This window comes from Coregonus clupeaformis, chromosome 37, assembly GCF_020615455.1.
Source record: "Coregonus clupeaformis isolate EN_2021a chromosome 37, ASM2061545v1, whole genome shotgun sequence".
Lineage (NCBI taxonomy): Eukaryota > Metazoa > Chordata > Actinopteri > Salmoniformes > Salmonidae > Coregonus > Coregonus clupeaformis.
This window is the reverse complement of record NC_059228.1, coordinates 17,454,966-17,476,741: the sequence shown is the minus strand read 5'-3', so window position 1 is coordinate 17,476,741 and position 21,776 is coordinate 17,454,966. Positions and strand designations below refer to the sequence as shown.

Sequence of the window (21,776 nt, the reverse complement as noted above, 5' to 3'; positions counted from 1 at the left end):
ACACAACAGTCTAGTTTCTGAACTCTGCTCCCAGCACAGGGGTTCGGGAGGTGGGGAGATGGGGGAGTGTGATTGAGTCTGGCAGTGGCATAAACTTTGTTTCCCATTTTGGTTGTCTGGGGTCTGGGAACGTATTTCCTCAAAGAAGGGGATTTAGAGACCTAGCTACTTCTACTTGAGAAGGACTTGTTGCCAGTAGAGGGGGCATCAGAAGGCAGGCTAGCTCTTAGGACTCAAGACTACGACCTGTGCGGAGAGTTGTCAGTGGTCTCACTGCTAGAGGGAAGTGCTGGCCAGAAGAGTCTCTCGCCCACCCTCTCTGGACCCAAGACCTCTACTAAGTAAGTCATAAATGATTTAATCCTCTCAAGCGCTGTGGATGAATACAGATGTAGGATCTTAATTTGAGCCAGTTTGCTACAGCAGGAAAATAATCCTCAGCAACAGGAAATGTGAATTATTATGTGGATTATAATTAGAATCCTTAAGAGTCTATTGACGCATCCGTGCGTCAATCTAAGTAACATAATAAAATAAATCCCTATCAAAATCTATCAGTTTAACCCTCCCGTTGTCCTAGGGTCAAAATGACCCGCCACTGTGTTGAACCAACTTTATTTAATTTTTATATTTTGGGGATCATTTGTGAGAAAGAGGCAGTGAGACTTTAAAGAAAGTATCACTGCCTCCTTCTCACAAATGATCCAAAAAATATAAAAATTAAAAAAAGTTGGTTCAACACAGTGGCGGGTCATTTTGACCCTAGGACAACGGGAGGGTTAAGCAAAAAATATAAGTTTTTTTGCAACGACTGCGTCCTTTGTCGGCCAATGTTTGTCAGACCGAGACATCCCGAAAATCGGTCTTCTCACGAAAACGTATGTAGCGTCCAAACGGTTTTGCTCTATGACCCCCATAAGCCCCACGGGACTCATCTGAAGCTGATGTGCCAACTTCTGTCTTTAGCGTCAGAACCGTTTGGGTTACAAACTAATATGACCCCACTGTGGAAATGGGAGACTCTCACAAACATGATGGTGTTCTCAGTTTTGCTCTACGAACCCCACAAGTGTCACGGGACTCATATAAATGTAACCCATACAAACAAATGGAAGTATGGAGGTAGTTTTGTGCCAACAAAAATAAGGGGTTAAATATGTGTCCAAAAAAACTAATATATTTCCTGAGCCTTCTTATATCTCCTAGATATAGGACAGACACTTCAACACCTTATTCTTTATGATTAATTTTTTGGCTGACTTTTTTGCTATTTGCCATGGATGTGTTATTTAATCTGTTTCTAAAATTCTAAATAAAATAGCTAAATGATCCATGGTATGACCATCTTAAAAATAATTCCATATTTTAGCTTAGTAGAACCCCCCCCCACACACACACACACACACACACACACACACACACACCCAAAAAGGCTTAGAGTTTTAGTTAATGGACATTTTTGTAGGGGTTGATACATTTTTCAGTGGAAATTACAAACTTCAGATGCCTTTTTAATTTTTCTCCTGGAACAGGGTGACCAAATTAAGATCCTACTTCTTTACATTAGCTCACTCACATTTTCCACATTGCAGACAACATACAAACAACACAGTAGAGTATGTGACAATATTCTGCATGACTTAAATAAAATTGATTGTCTTCCACTTTTAGCCGTATTGCAAAGGATCGCCCTCTTGCCCAAGCTTGAGGATGAAATTTGAAAACATTCTAGAGGAGACCGATGGCTGTGGATGGTTTCAGGTGTTGATCGTCACTCTGCTCTGTATCCCTCGAGTGATACTACCGTGTCACTTCCTGCTGAATAACTTCATAGCGGCCGTGCCCTCTCACCACTGTGATCTCAGCGCTCTGGATGATGGCAGCGTCTTTGGGAATCTGACCCAGGAGCAGAGACTGACTGTCAGCGTTCCAGTACAGGAAGACGGGACTCCAAGCTCCTGTAAGATGTTCCCAGAGCCCCAGTTCCACCTCCTGTCCAACTCCAATAACAGTGACCTAGCTACAGTCCCCTGTCAGAATGGATGGGCATATGAAAACAGCACCTTCAAATCCACTCTGGCTACAGAGGTAAAATAATCAATTTACTTCCAATGATATCAGTTGAGTGGTGGATAGCTGATTCTAACGGTTCAAAGCCCAAAGCAAATGACAAAGGTGGACAAAATAAAAGGTATAATGCAGGGGAAGACAATAGGTGGCCCATTGACCAAATTCGTTCTGCAAGCAATTTTAGTTGGCCCCAAAAGTGTTCTTAATAAATCAATAAAAAATCAAAAAAATAAATAAGGAATTCAGTATTTTACTTTGGCAATTCCATTCCCAAGTATTCCCATGATTAAATAGAGAGACAAACAGTGTGTGATCCTGTCTCAGTGTAAACAAGGTATGAAATTATTATGATATTGTCAAATGAAATGTAGACTTCTTGCCAGTTTGGTCTTAATTGTGGTCTATTTGCAGTACATTAATGATTATAATGATGTTCCGGCCCCCCGACCTACGGCCAGCAGATTAATGTCATTTTGTATTAACCAAGGCTTTGAGCAAATTATACAGTGTCTTGACCCATGAACACAACACAGAACCAAACTGAAATATCTGTAAGACCATTAAGAGAGAAAAAGGTTTTAAATGAGACCCATCAGAGTTAGTCAATTATTTTCAAATTCCCTGGTTTATTGTTATAGCCACATTACATGCAATTCTGTGTCCATTTATTAAATCAGAATTTCACTGGTTAGATATTGTCCCCACTTTAAGTAACATACTATAATTATTATTATCCTGCTTCATTGGTACATATAATAGGAATTGTGAATGCATGTTTTCTTGACTTTCACTATCATTGCTCCTCTTTCTATAAAGTGGGACCTTGTCTGTGACAGAAAAGGCATGAATAGAGCCACAGCGACCATTTTCTTTGTTGGGGTGATGATGGGAGCTATAGCATTTGGTACCCTCACTGACAAGTAGGTGCTTTTACCCCAATACCTGATATCTACATTCTTTCTTTAAATTGAGTTCATTATTAGTGGCTGTCTTTCTTGAATGCTCTTTTCCAGGTTTGGGAGGAAGCCTATGCTATTGGTGTCCTATACCATATCCATGGTATTTGGATTTGCCAGCGCGTTCTCTGACTCCTATACCATGTTCGCAGTGATGAGATTCTTTACCGGCTTTGGACTTACAGGCATCAGCATCATCTCAACCGTTCTCAGTAAGCTAAGCTCTATAGCTTTCATATGAACTGTTAACAAAATGTTAGACTCCATTGCTATGCAATTTAAAATCAGTTATGAAAGTATAACCTAACAACATGTTAATACATTACAGTGTATTTAATAGTGTAGTTAGTGTTGTTACGGAGGTATAAGAGAAACTTCATGTAAAGTAATACCACGTATAAGAGAAACTTCATGTAAAGTAATACCACGTATAAGAGAAACTTCATGTAAAGTAATACCACATATAAGAGAAACTTCATATAAAGTAATACCACGTATAAGAGAAACTTCATATAAAGTAATACCACGTATAAGAGAAACTTCATGTAATGTGAAACCCAATAATATTGTTACTATTTTACTATTTAACTCTATTTACTTTCTTTCAAGGTGTCGAGTGGGTGGACATTAAGCACCGGGCGTTAATAGGTATAACGGGCAGCATGGCCTGGTCGTTTGGCAACATGATGCTAGCGGGCATTGCGTATCAAGTGAATGATTGGCGGATGCTAATGATAGCTGTCTCCGCCCCCCTGGGCTTGGCTATCATCACTTGGTGGTAAGAATACACTGGGCTATATCCGGACCATATCCTAAACACATCTGTGGATATCTGGATTTGACATGTTTTTGATAAAGTATGGTATAAGATGCAGACCAAGATGTATATCTTTATTTGTGTAACCAGCCCCATCCACCACCATGGTGTAGAAGAACTCACCTGAATAATGCACATTCAACATTTTGCATCACATACAGTATACTACTGTATAATATAAACTGAGTGGTTCGAGCCCTGAATGCTGATTGGCTGAAAGCCGTGGTATATGAGACCGTATACCACGGGTAAGAGAAACATTTTATTTGTATTGTTCTAATTACATTTGTAACCAATTTATAATAGCATTAAGGCACCTCGGCGGTTTGTGTTATATGCATTGCATCGTGCCTAAAAACAGCCCTTAGCCGTGGTATATTGGCCATATGACACACCCCCTCGGGCCTTATTGCTTAAATATAGTTCACTACAGTATTGTAGTGACCTTAGTACAAGGTCCTTAGTGACCTCATCAAGACGGTCGGACCACTTCTTGGCATAACAGTTAAAGTGTTGGACTGCGAGTCACAGGAACCCAAGTCTGAGTCAGGATTTGAGGCTACACTCCAAATTCACTACAGTATGCGGGGAACTGGTTATTATTGTGCTTTGACCCATTATAATGGTTCATCATCACTGCAGGTGGCTCCCTGAGTCTGCCAGGTGGCTCATAGCCAACGGCGAAGTGGAAGGAGCCCGTCTTTACCTGGAGAAATGTGCTCGTTTTAACAACAGAAAGGACTTCACGTCCAAAATCAAACTTGAGGTAAATGCAAACATTTTCAGTTGCTAGTGATTACTGCTAATAATTACTCTTATGCAAAAATGTACATGGCATGCAATCATCTATACAGCTTTATTACAGTTATGAAGTGTTAGAAAGAGCAGAGGTTTGAAGCACAAATATATATGTGGAGGATACACTAGCCATAAATGCAACACACTGGAACTAACTGAGCCCCTCTCCCATGCATACTGCTTAGCACCTGTCTGATGTGGTTGTGGTGGACAACCATAACAAGACCTACTCCTACCTGGACCTGGTGAGGACCCCAAAGATGAGGAGACTGGCTCTACTAACAGGCATAGTGTGGTGAGTATCCCCGGTCTCATATCTGGCTCTACTAACAGGCATAGTGTGGTGAGTATCCCCGGTCTCATATCTGGCTCTAATAACAGGCATAGTGTGGTGAGTATCCCCGGTCTCATATCTGTCTCTACTAACAGGCATAGTGTGGTGAGTATCCCCGGTCTCATATCTGTCACAAATCATTGCACAGCTTTGTGTCTATTTGTGTGTACTGTATGGACCGGTTTGGGACTGTATGGACCGATTTGTGGTACTGTATGGACCGGTTTGTGGTACTGTATGGACCGGTTTGTGGTACTGTATGGACCGGTTTGTGGTACTGTATGGACCGGTTTGTGGTACTGTATGGACTGGTTTGGGGCTGTATGGACCGGTACTGTATGGACTGGTTTGAGGCTGTATGGACCGGTACTGTATAGACTGGTTTGCGGTCCATACAGTACACAAAGCAATGAAGAATCTCCATTGAAAGTGCTTTTTAATACAGAACTAGTTTTAGGCCTAGATTCAATCAGATCAAGTGTTAACCAGCGATAGCACACACCCGCATAGCGGATGTTTTGGCAGTGTCAAAGGTGGACCTGGGTTGGAGCCGTCAAATCGTGAGTAGCTGCTCTTACGATCATTGTCACGAAGCCACACCCGCCTCACTCGCGTTAGAATATTAGAACGAGAGAGTGTAGGCTATATAGAAATAATTATGCTCAAATTGAAAAATCACAAAACTAAATAATGAGGATTTATATCATCCTAATGGAGGTGTAGACTACATCTCACATTCCAGTGTTTGAACTTGTAAACAAGGCTGCATGGGAGTTCTGTTAATGCAGCCAATGGCGATGTCCGCTTTAGGTATAATGCCAGGAGCAGCTTGTGGATATGACAGCTCTAACACAGTTCCACCTCCGACACCTCTGCTATGCGGATGTCGGCGAAAGCAGATCTGATTGGATAGAGCCCTTGATTAATCTGTTTCCGAGAAAGTGTCCTTATGTGTCTATGAGTTATCTTTTATCTATATCAAGACAAACATAATGCAGGTCTTATCGACTACTTAAGCAATGTCATGGTATTTCCAGGCACTATAGTGTAATTTAGACTAAACAGTCATTAGCCTCCATCCAAAATGACTGGGCTTATCACCACTTTAGGGCACTGCTATAGAGGGCGGCTTGAGACCGTTCATAACAACGGCATGACAACCGAGTGACAGAGGTGCAACTTATGACAAACACAATGCAGACCTTAGTGTGTCCTCTCCTCGCAGGTATGGCGTGGCCTCAACATATTATGGGATCAGTTTAAACATTACAGAGTTTGGCCTGAACGTCTACCTCACCCACTTTATCTACTCTGCCATCGAGGTGCCCGCCAAGATGATCATCTACTTCTGTCTCGATACCATTGGTCGGAAACACTGCCAGGCAGGCACCCTTCTGCTAACGGGAACCTGCATCGCCATCAACATCTTTCTGCCCAAAGGTGACTACATAAATAGGCCATTATAATTGCTTTATAAACGATAATGAATGGTTGTAAATTAATTATGAATTATAATACTTATAATGCTTATAAGCAAATAAATTATATGAATAAAGAAATATAAAAATTGTATAAATCGTTTTTAAATGAACGTTTATAATAAAGTGTTACCCAAAATGAATTCATAAATTATTATGTGGGGTAAATGGGACAGTCAGGGATGTTTATTTTGTCTTTTGTCGTTCACTGTTTGAGAGATGACAGTCTTATCCTCAGGATATGTTGTTTTGTTCCTCTGTTCAGGTCAGTGGCACGTTCGCACCATCGTGGCCGTGCTTGGGAAAGGCCTATCAGAGGCCTCCTTCACCACTGTCATCTTGTATACAGCTGAACTCTACCCTACGGTCGTAAGGTCAGATTTACCAGTGCATTTTCACAGTAAAACACGATTAGAACTGATTTCCACAAACTGAAGCATGCTTTATTTAACATTTTACATTGACATTTTAGTCATTTAGCAGACGCTCTTAGCCAGAGCGACTGACAATTAGTGCATTCATCTTAAGATAGCTAGGTGAGACAACAACACATCACAATCGTATCAAGTACATTTTCCCTCAACAAAGTATTTATCAGCAAAGTCAGTGCATCGGGGGCACCGTGAGAGTTGCTCAGGCCGCATAACAAAAAGAACAAACATAAATAAAATAAATGTAACCTTTATTTTACCATGTTGTCCCATTGATGGCAAAATACCTGTTTTAGGACAGCCTCAGTCTCAGCAGGAGTTTTCTGAGTCTCACTATCAACATTTTCTCCCTAACAGACAAAATGGGTTGGGTTACAGTAACTTCATGGCTCGGTTGGGCGTGTCCATAGCACCCCTCATCATCCTATTGGAGGACACATGGAAGCCCCTCCCTGAAGTCATCATCTGTTGTGTGTCCATTCTGTCTGGTTTGGTGGCCTTCCTTCTCCCAGAAACCCACAATGCAAGGCTGCCAGAGACCATTGAGGACATTGAACAAACAAAAAAAAGGTAACCCAGCCGACTTCACAAAGATTGTCAGTGTAATTTGTAACCTGCTGTTACAGTATATACCAGCAGTAGTGGAAAAAATACCCAATTGTCCTACTTGACTAAAAGTAAAGATACCTTAACAGAAAATGACTCAAGTAAAAGTGAAAGTCACCCAGTAAAATACTACTTGAGTAAAAGCCTAAAAGTGTTTGGTTTTAAATATACTTAAGTATCAAAAGTAAATGTAATTGCTATAAATCATTTCAAATTCCTTATATTAAGCAAAACAGATGGCACGATTTTCTTGTTTTTGATTTATTTACGGATAACCAGGTGAACACTCCATCACTCAGACATCATTTTCAAACAAAGCATTTGTGTTTAGTGAGTCTGCCAGATCAGAGGCAGTAGGGATGACCACATGTTCTCATGATAAGTGCTTGAATTTGACAATTTTCCTGTCCTGCCAGGCATGTGAAATGTAACGAGTACTTTTGGGTGTTAGGGGAAGATGTATGGGAGTAAAAAGTACATATTTTCTTTAAGAATGTAGTGGAGTAAACTTTAGTACTTCAAAGTATTTTTAATTAGTTACTTTACACCACTGTCTACCAGGGCTGCCAGGAAAACGTGTGACAAGGCGGCATCCCTTGCAGTCAGAGTACAGTATAACAGCAGTACACTGCCGTCAGAGTGCAGTATAACTGCAGTATGCTGCAAATACTGCATCCAAAATAACACAGTTTTTTTACTGCAGTAATTACTGCACTTTTACTGCAGTTTCAAAACTGCAATCTTTTTTTTGTAAGGGATATGCCACAGCACTTTTCAATCAGTTTGATTTAGTTTAATAAAATATATTGACGCAAAGCGTTAAAAAGATGGGCATAGTGCTGTTTTTTAGACCGATTTGTCAACTCTTGCACAATTTCTCTGTCCTTCACATCTAAGTGCTGCTGCAGGCTCTTTGCATGTCTTGACCAATCAGATTCACGGAAATTGCAGGTCGTGCGAGCCGGGCACGACCCACAAAGCTCAAGGCGCGCTCTCCGCGTTCCTCCTGTATTTGTTAAGCAAGTGTGATAACATCACTCCCGACAGACACAAGCAAAAACTCTTCCATAAATGTATCAGCCTACACCTAAACATTAGCGATCTGACATGTTGTATTGCATGGAAAATATAATATTTTTCAGTCTGATCAACTGTAGGCTACTAACAACAGCAGTTGCATAGTCTAGCCTACTATGGGCCCTGTCCCTCTAGCCAGGGTAAATGAAGAGGTAATGTTGTGTATTTATAGCCCATTTGTTTGTGAAAAAATGTGAATTGGATCAAATTTGGTTTAAATTAAAACTTGGGCTGACCAGGCTACCTACACTTTTTCCATCCAAAATTATTAACTGGAATTAATCAATAAACACAATAGCTTATAGACATAGTTTAGGCCTACAATTGCATAGTTAAGTGATAATGCCTGAGATCCCGGTGTTTGTTGGATATATTGGCACGGGTGTTGTTAGGCCCGAGACTAAGTCGAGGGCTGACAAACCGTGCCAATATATCCTGCAAACACCGGCTTCGAGGGCATTATCACTTGTATATATATATTTGTCTAAAACTAACAGTGAAATACGACTGCGTCCTTCAAAACAGAAGTCCAAACTCTCGCGGTACAGTAGCTCAATGTACGGTAGTTGCGTGGTAAGAAACGGAAGAAAAAAACACAGCTCAATTAAAACCATCTAACCCCTTCAAACTCAACTCTGGACATCGAAGCATTTTTTCATTGTTCCCCTCTAATCAGGGACTGATTTAGACCTGGACACCAGGTGGGTGCAATTAATTATCAGGTAGAACAGAAAACCAGCAGGCTCCAGACCTCGTAGAGTTGAATACCGCTGGTAACCTATAGCGGAGCGCTTTCCACACACCCACTCCTTTCCACACACCCACCGCTTTCCTTTCGACACACCCACTCGCCCATACTCCGGTCGCCATATTGGGATATAGCTTCCCCCTTCACCAATCATGTTGCTTTCTCTGTGTATAGGAAATCCCCCTAGTCCTTTAAACAAATATCATTAATATGAATAAGTACAAGGTTGCTGCAGTTTGATAGGGTTTTCATCCTCCCCAAAGCCAGGAGTTTTTTTTTAACCATGTGACCTGATTAGAAAAACTCTGGTCCCATCATAGCCCATATTAAACCTTTCTATAACAGATTAATCACATCATACTGTAGGTTCACAGGAGGCTGCTGAGGGGAGGACGGCTCATAAAAATAGCTGGAATGGAGTAAATGGAATGGAATGTGCAAGATTCCAATGTAAGAGTTGCATGTGGTCCTCTGTAGCTCAGCTGGTAGAGCACGGCGCTTGTAACGCCAAGGTAGTGGGTTCGATCCCCGGGACCACCCATACACAAAAATGTATGTACGCATGACTGTAAGTTGCTTTGGATAAAAGCGTCTGCTAAATGGCATATTATTATTATTATAATGTAAATGGAATGGAATGGAATTCTAGCCATTACAATGAGCCCGTCCTCCCCAATTAAGGTGCCAGCGGCCGCCTCTGGTTAGGTTACCAGATCAGGAAAAATAACAGGGCCACACCACTGTGGGACCTGTGGTGCTACCTCTGGTATATAGTCAAATGTGACATGAGGTGTGTAGTGACAACATACATAAAAAGAAAATGTCCTTCTCTCTCCAGAAATCCCATCTTTGTCTTACCAATGGAGAAGACTGAGGTCCTGCTGAAGTCACAGAAGAATAATGAGCTGGATCAATGACTGAGACATTCACTTAACTACATAGGTTTTATTGTTTAGGGCTGCATACTGTACACACGTTGCAAACTGTTTCAAGGGTATGATATTTCTGACTTCAGAACTGTTGTACAGAACGCCTATGTTTCTAATTCTAGCATTGCTTCTGTAATAAACCAATTCCAGTGGAACGTGTTGCATGCACCTTGTAGGTTCTGTAGCCAATCTCTTGTCTCTGTGGTTGATATACAATATTTGAAGTGACTTCACATTCAAACTATAGGCTACATCAGTATTCACTTTCAATAAATATTTGTATATTGCATTGACACTGGTTTGCAACACTGGTTTGTTTCAGAAATTGTATACTTAATTAGAAAGTTGTAGAAAGAGATGGGTAAGTGGAAAGGAAGGAGAAAGGGTGGAGTCAGGAATTGAACCCTGATCTCCGGTGGGGAGGCATACATGTGCATACAGCCGGGAGTGTTTCTCACTCAGCAAGAGCTCTACACATTATTACAAACACTATGAGTGCAACGTTGGATCAAACAAGGATAGGCAGAACAACATCTTTAAAAACCTCTTCAGCTAACAACTTTGAAATTATATTTTGCCTATATTTGGGCATATATACAAGGGTAGGAGAACACACTACTGGTGAAGAGTGCTGATCATTTCCTGTAAAACAAAGTGAAGGGGGAAAAAACTGTAATATTCTCCTTAAATTTCTTTTTAACTATTAAACAATAGTTTTAGTCCGAGGGTGACAATTGGGCTTACATGTCTCAGGCAGGGCTATTCTCTAATAAGTAAACAGGGCCCCTATGTCTTTTTCTTAATGTTGTGTTTCTCAAAGGTGGTATCCCAGAGTCTGTCAGGTAGGCTGATAACAGGTGTGCTAGGTTCAACCACAGGGAGCAGTTTATTACTGATATTAATCCTGGGGTAATATAAATTATATTATTATTATACCATGGCATTGTTGAATACTCATTTCTGATTGGCTTGAAGGGCATCATTTCAAATAAAATGTTATTTGTCACATGCGCCGAATACAGCAGGTGTAGACCTTACCGTGAAATGCTTACTTACAAGCACTTAACCAACAATGCCGTTTTAAGAAAATAGAGTTCAGAAAATGTTTACTAAATAAACTAAACATTTGAGTGTGCGTTATTTCCCTATATTGCACGGCAATATGAAGTAAAATAAATCATATCCTGTGTGGCTCAGTTGGTAGAGCATGGCATTTGTAATGCCAGGGTAAGTTCCTCTGGATAAGTGTCTGCTAAATGACAAAAATAAATAAAAAATGTTAGTTGTATTTGCACGGTTACATTGGTTAACGACTGATAGGATTTATATATTAAGTATATTGTATAAATATATTATATATTATAAATAAGAATAATATTATCTTTGTCTATTGTCTTAATAACAGTTAATTTTCAATCCTATGTCAACTTACCTTCACTACTTTTCCTTCGGCAGCATCAGTGGTCTGCTATAATGTCACTGATGTTCCATCTAAAGTCCCAGGATACCCCTCCGCCACACAAGGAATACCCACCCTGCAACACTTCAGAGTTCTAGTGGCACTATGGCAACAATTGACAGTGACACTCCCTCTGTCTACTCCAGTCACCTACTGTTGGTCCACATAGAGTTATGGAGTACCTGAACACAGAGGTACACACACCAAAGGAAGAAGTCAGGAGCCTCTATTGAATGTTTTTGTAACAACTGACTACTTCCAGAATCATCACTATCATCAATTGATAGAGAACATAAATTAGACATACACCAACATTCCTCAGGTCAGGTCAGCTTGAACAATAATAGTGATACCAGTTACCTGGAAAGGAACCAGTTACCAGGAAATGAAATGAGAACACCAGTCATGTAGTTTGTGGAAGCAAGCTATTTCTGATTGTCTCATCATTACTGAGAACTATCTATTCTGCTTTACTGAGTTGTAAGAGTTGCATGGATCTTACCTGGAGTGACAGATAGGTAGAACCATTGTATCAGGATATCTGATATCTGAGTCCTCTGGCTCTAGATCAGTCATGGTCACAGTGATGGTTTGCTGGTTGATGTCAGAGATTAAAGTTGAACAAAAAGATGACATGTAACAAAAAAAATTTATGAAATTGGAAATATTTAAATATATAGATTAAATTAAATGAAACAATGTATGTTGATGCTAACGTTATGCTAATGCTAATGACAACAATGGCATAATTTATTCAATATGCTGTGGGCTATTCTTTCGCTCAATTAATTCTGATCAACCTAGCAATTACGACACACCCCTCACTACTGTCATTGATTGCACTAATTGCACTTTGTCTACATAACCTGGTTCAAGCATTTATGACATTACCCTGAAGAAGGCACAGTTATGCCGAAATGTTGGTGGGGTTTTTTACCCAATAAATGACTGGGAGGTTATACATATGGAGTGTGCGACTCTCTTTGTTTTTATAGCTTACAGTTTATTGCCCGGTAGTCAGCACATCTACTTTTTTAATTTAATTTTGTTTATTTTTTATTCATGCTTTTTATTCGATTGAGGCCTTACCACTGTTCTTAGGATGGTCAATGCGTACAACAAAGGAGCAACTATCAAAATGATCTCCTTTACACCAGTATTTCAAATGGTTTAAGTATATCTGATCAGAGCAATATAGGATGGTGATGGAGACTCCTGTCTTCACAGATACAGACACAGCATCTGCAGATGCAACAGAAGCCCAAAGGCCGGCAGATGACGATATTGAGTTGTTTCATCTTACCGTCCAAAGGGAACGGATGCAGTCGGCTATACACTCGTATCCCCTGTGGACCGGTTCGTACCTAAAACATTCTCCATTCAGGCTGCAAAGGCGCCGATTTCCTCCTTAACGCGGAAAAGTTCCACCTTAATAAATGGAACACTAGTCACTTTAATAATGTTTACATATCTATATTGTGACGTCACGAGAGGCTACACAGCTTTCAGCGGGATTGCTCAAGTAGTGCAAGGAGACAAGGTTCAAACAAAACAAGGATTTTATTATAGGTCTTGGGAAATTAACGAAAATATAACAAAATTCTGTTCTCTTGTGGCTCTTTAAGGGTTAACAGTTCGGGATGTCTCTTCCACATCCAAAATCATAATTCTCACTCGCTCAGATAACTTTTCCCCAGCCTTACTGTAGTCCACGTTGCAGCTAGTGGCCAACCCAGCAAAAAGTCCTTCCAAATGTCTCTCACGTATTTCCACAGGTGCATATATCCCAAGGTGAGTATTTCCCAAAGGTAAGTATCTCCAAATCCTTATATTCCTCATGGAAGTGGACGTGCAGCACTCTTGTCCTCCAGAGAGCCCAGCTTGGAGACTGTGTCTCTTCCCTTCCCAAACCTTCAGCTCATCAGCTCCTCATTTGTTTCAGCTGCGTGGGAAGATTGGCCATAGAGGGGTGGAGTTCCCGACCCTACCAGCAGATGGAGCCATAGCTGTCTGGGGTTGCAGCCACCTCAGGGGGATGTAACGTCCCCTCCAGGACACAGCCTCTCGTGACATCACATCCCCCCTCCTCGGGACCGACGTCCTCGTCGGGTAAAGGCAGCGAAGAAGGCATCACGCCGGGAGAGGGCGTCCGCATTGCCGTGGTGCTTGCCAGACTGCTCTCTCTTCAACTCCTCCAACTCTAGGACCAGGGACTCAGCCTCCTGTTGTCTCTCCTTGAGTTTCTTACTGAACGCATCAGCCTTGGTTTTAGCAGAGTTTAGCTTCTGTTGAGCAGCTTTCAGTTCCTTCTCTCTCTCTGCCTCCGCATTCTTCATCTTGTTCTCCAACACCTTGTACTTCTCCTCTGCCTTCTTCTGGACCTCCTTACTCCTGCGCAGGGTCTCCTCACACTCCTCGATGGTCCTGCGCAGCCTCTCCAGCTCCTCCTGTTGCTTAGGGAAGGAGCTCTGTTGGAGTTTAGCCTGGAGGATATCTAACTCTTCTGTCTTCATGTCTAACTGTTGCTTTAACAAACGATACCTCTCAGCGGTCCCCTTCAGACCAGACAGTTCTTTGTCCAGATTCTGTAGCTCCGTCTCTGTGTCGGTCTGGGCACCTGCCATCCCTATCAGAGCCCGGGCGGGAGTGAGTAACTCGGAGGATTGCACCGGAGCCTTCCCAGGATGAGTCTTGCCTCTCCGTTTCCGAGGTACTCGGGTTATCCTCTCCTGAGACTCTCTCCAGAGTGGGTAAAAGGCTGGGCAGTCTCGTCCAATTAGGACAGGGACGGGGAGGGAATCAACCACCCCCGCCGTCGTGTGTATGGTTCCCCGTGTGCTGGTCATTGTAAGTTCAGTAATGGGGTATTCTCTGGTGTCCCCATGGACACAGGAAACTGGGAGGACTTTCCCCGGGGTCAGACACGTTGGGCCCACCAAATCCCTCACGCACCAGGGGTGGCCCGGCTACCAGAATCCAGTAAGGCCTCCACATCATGGTGATTCACAGTTACCGGGCAGGTGGGGGGTCGATCTGGGCCGCCGTCTCGACTCCCAAGAGCGAGGCAAAACGGTGTGTGGGTGCTGAGCTGGAGGACTCCGCAGTGGGCATAGGTTCATCGGCTGGTTTCCCACACTGCCAGGAGATATGTCCCATCTCCCCCACACCGGTAACACTGTCGAGTTTCCCCCCCTCCTGGTGTACTCTTCTTGGACCCGCCTGGTTTCTGGCTCCCCCTGGAGCCGGGATAAGTCCTGACGTGGCTGGGTTCGAGACCTTGGGGTCCTTTTGGACGGGTTCTTCCCATTTGTGGTGGGGCCGCCCTCCTGGGGTCTTTTCGGGAAGCATTCAGCATCTCCGCTGTGGCCTGGTACTTTTCCACAGCTTCCACGGTCAGATCAGCCGTGGTCAAGGCCTGTTGACTGATGAACCGTTTTGCCTCATAAGGCAGGGCGCGTAGGTAACGATCCACCACAACGGCCTCCACCACCGCCGCTGCTGTATTCCTCTGCGGATCCAGCCATTTCCTTGCGATTCGGACAAGTTCATGCATCTGCGCCCGAGGAGGTTGGTCTGGTTGGAAGGTCCAACTGTGAAAGCGCTGGGCCATACCAAACTTTGTGAGTCCATATCTGCTGAGGATCTCAGACTTCAGGGCATCATAGTCAGTAACCTGGTCAGGGCCCAGGTCCCGGACAGCATTCAGCGATTCCCCGGTTAGAAAGGGGGCTAACAGACCAACCCACTGTTGCTTGGGCCAGGCTTCCCTAGTGGCCGTGGCCTCAAATGCATGCAGGTATGCCTCAATGTCATCGGTAGCTCCCATCTTAGATATAAAGTCACTTGCCTTTATTGGGCGGGTATTTTGGACCACCCTCTGTCTCTGCAACTGCAATTCCTCTGCCTTCAGAAGGTTGGCTTTCTTTTGCTCCTCCAAGAGAGCCACGTTTGCTTGCATCTGGGCTTGCTGGCCAGCAACAAGGGCTTTCAATATGTCCTCCATTTCAGTCGGGCGGGGAGCCTACGGCCAACTTGGAAAACTGGGTGATCAAACCTTCGGTATCCTCCTCTGACATGCACTATTAACGCTTGAGCGTGCCCGTATTCTCCACCATCTGTGACGTCACGAGAGGCTACACAGCTTTCAGCGGGATTGCTCAAGTAGTGCAAGGAGACAAGGTTCAAACAAAACAAGGATTTTATTATAGGTCTTGGGAAATTAACGAAAATATAACAAAATTCTGTTCTCTTGTGGCTCTTTAAGGGTTAACAGTTCGGGATGTCTCTTCCACATCCAAAATCATAATTCTCACTCGCTCAGATAACTTTTCCCCCAGCCTTACTGTAGTCCACGTTGCAGCTAGTGGCCAACCCAGCAAAAAGTCCTTCCAAATGTCTCTCACGTATTTCCACAGGTGCATATATCCCAAGGTGAGTATTTCCCAAAGGTAAGTATCTCCAAATCCTTATATTCCTCATGGAAGTGGACGTGCAGCACTCTTGTCCTCCAGAGAGCCCAGCTTGGAGACTGTGTCTCTTCCCTTCCCAAACCTTCAGCTCATCAGCTCCTCATTTGTTTCAGCTGCGTGGGAAGATTGGCCATAGAGGGGTGGAGTTCCCGACCCTACCAGCAGATGGAGCCATAGCTGTCTGGGGTTGCAGCCACCTCAGGGGGATGTAACGTCCCTCCAGGACACAGCCTCTCGTGACATCACAATATGTATATACTGTATTCTATACTATTCTACTGTATCTTAGTCTATGCCACTCTGACTTTGCTCGTCCATATATTTATTTATATATTCTTAATTCCATTGCTTTACTTAGATTTGTGTGTATTGGGTATATGTTATGAAATTGTTAGATATTACTTGTTAGATATTACTGCACTGTCGGAGCTAGAAACACAAGCATCTGCTAAACACGAGAAATTGCTCATCGCTAAGAAACTATTTTTGTTTCTTTTTGACCATTTTAACTGAAAACAATCACAGTAAGGAACTTAATTGTTACCCAGAAATTGTTTCATATTGAGATAAAAACGGCTGCATTGGCCCTTTAATCACTTCATAGAAACAAATGACCCTTACCTGAGAGTCTGAAAAAGATGAGAGGAAGGGAGAGGGACAGTAAGAGATGAGGAGCCATGTGTGGGTATGTGTCTGAGTGTACATGTGTCAAGGACCAAGACACCAAAGAGAATGACTGTATTGCTGGCTGCCTATTATCTACTTAGACATCACTGTTTCTAACTCTCTTCCTGCTGCTGTTGGTGTAAACATGCCTCCCTCAATGGCAGACAGACTTTTACATACTGAATATGGACTAGTTTTAACTTAGTCATTGCTGAGCTGCTGCCCTCTGCTGGAACATAGTAATCATTACACAACGATAAATGGATGCAGAGTTGTCATGCACCTCATTTAGCCATAGGGTCTTCGTACTAGACTCATGCTCAGCTCACACTGCAGAGATGGAGTCGACAGATAGACCCTCAGATCAAAACCATGGTTTGTGGTTCATGGTTCAGAACACAACACAGTCTTAAAGCTACATTTTGGGAAAAACTACAAAACAGCATCTGCCATTTATTTTGGTATAGAGCTGAGGGATGGGGTTTGGGAAATGTAACCGCTCTCAAATTCCTTGACAGAGCTCTAGATGCAAGGAAGGACAGTCCATGACATCCAACAGGTAGTTGTTACCATGATTTTAAGCTATGCATTGTTTATTTACATTTTTGTAATTGAGTAATAAAACCATATATTTTGGGTTATGATAAAGACAGACAGTTGTGCTAACCTTAAAAGTCATTTAAAAGTTATATTATTCAAAAACCAATGGGTAAATAAATATAAATAATTGAAATAACCATTGAATAGCTTCCCAAATCCCAAACTGTAGCTTTAATGTGGTTCTAATAAATTTTTACAAGACATTAACTCCCACATTTAAGACCACACAGTATTAGACTACAACATAATAGAACAGATGAACAACAAACATTGTCTGTATCCACTACCCAGGAAACAAACTGTGGTCGTAGGTGTTGGTCACAGTTTGATCACCCTGTTGCAGGTGAACTGTCCTGCAATGCAGGAAATGTAAAACTTGTAGTGCAGGGTTCTTCAATTCTGGTCCTGGAGGGCCGAAACACCTCTGTTTTTCATCCTCTCCTTCTAATCAGGGGCTAATTCAGACCTGGGACACCAGGTGAGTAATTAACTACCAGGTAGAAATAAAAAACAGAAGTGTTTCGGCCCTCCAGGACCGGAATTGAAGAACCCTGTTGTAATGTATTTGAGGTTTAGAAATGCTTCTGAAGTTTGTAATTTCCACTTTGAAATGTCAGACTTTATTTTCCCTTACGAAAAATGTATCAACCCCTACAAAAATGTAAATTAATTATAATCCACATAATAATTCACATTTCTTGTTGGTGCAGGATAATTTTTATGCTACAGCAAACTGGCTCAAATTAAGATTCTACATCTGTGTTTGCCCAACATCTGTGGTTTTGAGCTGTATTCTACATAAGGTTACACAATTCCAGAAATGGTCAATATATTCCCTTGTTTTCCAGAAATCCTGGTTGAAAGATTTCCGAATTTCCTGCTTATTCCTTTCTGATTCCGGCAATCCTCCAATTGACAAGCACATCTGAGGAAAATCATTACAACCTCATAACAGGATTCATAAAATGATGCTACTCTAGAAACAAAAAAAAGTAGATTCTAATGATTGTAACAATGGACAGTGACATTCCCTCCTTCTACTCCAGTCACTTCCTGTTGGTCCACATAGAGTTCTGGAGTATCTGAACACAGAGGTACACACACTAAAGGAAGAAGTCAGCAGCAAACATGGAAATGTCATTATCATAATAAATGAATACAGAACTGTTTTTGTCTTCTCCATATTTTCACATTGGCTAATTTCATGGCCTGGGTCAGAAAGAGATGGAGCTGTAAAAAACAAAGAAAACACAAGTGACCCAAGGGGAAAGGGTTTTGGAGCAGAGGGTCAGCAGATATAACACAAATGAAGTGATAATCAGAAAGCACAGCAGACTGCCTACAGTACTTTAAGGATAGATTAAGGACACACAGATAATAGAGGGGTCTTTCTGGGGTGGTTAAGAGGTGTGACAGAAGCATATTGGAGGCAGATATACTGTATATGTTGTGACATAGGGTTTGGGTTAGCAAGGCTAGGGGTTAGGGGTTAGGGGTTAGGGTTAAGTTTAGGAGTTAGGTTAAAGGATTAAGGTTAGGGTTAGGGGAATGGTTAGCTAAAAGGGTTAAGGTTAGGGGAAGGGTTAGGTAACCTGCTAAGTAGTTGCAAAGTAGCTAAAAAAGTAGTAAGTAGTTGAAAAGTTGCTACTTAGCTAAAAGGCTAAAGTTGTCTGTGATGAGATTCGAACTCGTAACCTTTGGGTGTGATTGCATATAAACTTACTCTTTGAGTCCAAGATTGGTTTATGTGCCATAATTAATAAACCTACAGATTCATTAAGAAAGATTACGATTATTCTTTGATTCCTCCATTACAATAAAGCCCTAAAGATATGTGAGCTAGGCCTAACAACATTTGTTCATAGAGATCCTATTAAATTACTAGAGAGGCTATGTTATAAACCCTCAAAGTTTCAGAATGGGTGGGAAATGGCAGTCATCTTGGTCAGGGAGAAATTCAAATCCGGCTAATTGGAATGAATGGCATTAGAGGCATAATCCTGATTTTACTGATGCAGGAAAATAAAAGTAAGGCATGTGATATATCACAAATTGTGTAATAGAATTCTTGTCTACCTAAAATATTGTCATATAATTATAAATACAGTTTATATAGGTTTTTTTAAACAAATTTTCAGTGTAAATAACCTCTAAAATATATGTAAACAGACCGTAAGTGTCTACATTTTTGTTTTCTTGGAAAGTTGTGAATGCTATTATATCATACAATATCAGTAGGCTACTTATTGCATTTACAACTTGTCTAAGTCCTATCATCAACTGATTTCAACCAGTTTATGGCTGTGATTGACTACATTGTTTGAATGGAATGTTGTCATATTGGCAGTTAATTTGAAAAACTGTCTGGCTAGCTAGACAAACATACAGTGCAGATAAACTCTTCAAATTCCTTATTTTACACAATCTCTTTTCACAACAGGGGCAAACCATAGTTGACCAACTCCCTGACCAAAATGGCTGACCTTTATACCATCATAAGAAGATTCATGTCAATTCTAGTATTATAATTCCTAATTATATGGGTTTGTCTTCCTGTCTTATACTACGATCATCCAGTATTTTCCTTTACAGCTCCTCTGCCGCTCAAAAATAAGGGCCAAAGGGGGAAATGTTGTTTTCCTACCTGCAGTTTATCCCCGGTGACGCCACAAGAGGGAGTGAGAGGATGTGCAACTGTTGTCAGGGGGAATTTCGCAATGAATGAAAATTCAACGCATTAACATAAGACTAGCTCTTTAGAGCAGTGTGGATTTATTGGTTTTCCTTTAACTATTTTGGCTATTCATTTATCACAAATTATTTTATAAAATGTGCTTATATTATATTGTGTTATCACTTACAGTAGCTTCATCCTCATTTTGTATTATCAATTTAACTCGTAAGTGCCACTGTAGTCTCACCGTGAGTCCATCATGTCAGTAGGCCAATAATTTCTTCCAATTGTACTACTCAACAGTTTATTTTTGATCACAGATATTTCCTCTAGTCTGTTAGGCCTTAGATGAACAGTCAACCAGGGTAATTGACAGCCAGTAACAAAAAAATACATCTAGCCACACAAAGCTGTATGCCTGTGGTGTGGAATATATGTTCAGAACATGATTGTGTATAGGACTGCTTGGGGTGGAACTCTAGCTCAGAACACTCGACTGGTTCCAAGGCATGCACACAAGCATGGGGGATAGAGAGCAAATTGTTGGCAGAATCTCACCTCTGTCTATAGCTGAATAAACACAACCATTTGTTTACCCCTTCTTCCCTTGGATTAGGCCTAATTGGGGTGAGTGTGATCGGAGTGACACAACACCAGCTATTAAGAACAATGTTAATCTGTCACAGTTTCTAAATAATCTCATTTTATTTTTGACCGCATAGGTAATCCAGGCGTGTACATGGGAGAGGTAATGTATATGGTTGTTCGGTGAATGTTGGCCAAATTTAGACCTGTTATTAATTATTTCATTAATTAATAAAACAAGGTATAATCGCATTCCGTAGCGAATGTGTTCTGAATAATTCACACTGAAATTACTGTACCTGTTTAGCAGAATGTGTTTCACGTTGGAATGTATATCCATAGTCGGTAGACAATTCTTATTAAAAAGGCTCCCTTACATCACTGAGCCATGGACAAGAAACTATTAAATCCCGTTTTTAGAAGTTAACCCCCCGTCCCGTCTCGTCCCGTCCCTCCCGTCCCCCGTCCCCTCCCCCCAATCAAAATCAAATATGGATGTTCTTGCTTTGCTCGCACACGTTTCCACTACTTCCAGTCTGTGCGTACAGGTGTGCATGCAGGTGTGCGTGCGAAGCGATTAGGGTGGAAAAGGCCTAGGCCACATACAAAATCTCAGCAACTCATTTGCGTCAATTAATATTCATCAGTAGGCCTATAAACCAATGAAGTTCCTGGTTAAAAATGAAATAAGGAACCAGGCAACAAATCATCTGAAGGAAAAGGTAGGCCTAAAGAAGTAGTAACATAAATTAAAAACCTAACTTTATTATTTTGATACATTTAAAAATATATATATATATTTTCCCAATATAAAAAGTCAACAGTGAACCCTCAGAGATTCAATAGGCATCAAGTCACCAAGGTAGAGAGCGATCAAGTCACCAAGATAGAGAGCGATCCAAGTCACCAAGGTAGAGCGCGATCAAGTCACCAAGGTAGAGAGCAGTCAAGTTCTCAAGGTAGAGAGCGAGGAAAAAAACAGTTTTGTGTAGCCTAGTGAATTAAAACCCTCATTCGCCGGCGTGCGTCATGACGCACCCCAGTGTGCGATGCATATCCAATGAGGCTCCGTGTGGCTG

The 21,776-nt window shown here is 41.7% G+C and overlaps 1 protein-coding gene across 2 annotated transcripts; it reads left to right on the top strand.

Moving 5' to 3' along the window:
• LOC121553717 (solute carrier family 22 member 7) lies at nt 1–10,539 on the top strand. 2 transcript variants are annotated; one of them, XM_041867045.2, is made up of 11 exons: nt 1–341; nt 1,672–2,088; nt 2,887–2,990; nt 3,084–3,238; nt 3,636–3,804; nt 4,486–4,609; nt 4,827–4,936; nt 6,201–6,415; nt 6,719–6,827; nt 7,242–7,454; nt 10,154–10,539. In XM_041867045.2, the coding sequence occupies exons 2-11, from the start codon at nt 1,711–1,713 to the stop codon at nt 10,230–10,232; spliced, it is 1,656 nt and encodes a 551-aa protein (XP_041722979.1). In that variant the 5' UTR covers nt 1–341; nt 1,672–1,710; the 3' UTR covers nt 10,233–10,539. The 2 variants fall into 2 exon arrangements, with proteins under 2 accessions (XP_041722979.1, XP_041722980.1); XM_041867046.2 differs by having other exon boundaries at nt 5–341; nt 1,934–2,088.
• The last annotated feature ends 11,237 nt before the right edge of the window (nt 10,540–21,776 follow it).

Excerpts from the sequence above, each read along its gene's own strand:
- LOC121553717 (XM_041867045.2), top strand. The coding sequence starts at position 1,711 with ATGAAATTTGAAAACATTCTAGAGGAGACCGATGGCTGTGGATGGTTT. Across the intron at positions 2,991-3,083 it reads TTTGGTACCCTCACTGACAA|GTTTGGGAGGAAGCCTATGC; the intron begins GTAGGTGCTTTT and ends GCTCTTTTCCAG. Across the intron at positions 3,805-4,485 it reads TTGGCTATCATCACTTGGTG|GTGGCTCCCTGAGTCTGCCA; the intron begins GTAAGAATACAC and ends TCATCACTGCAG.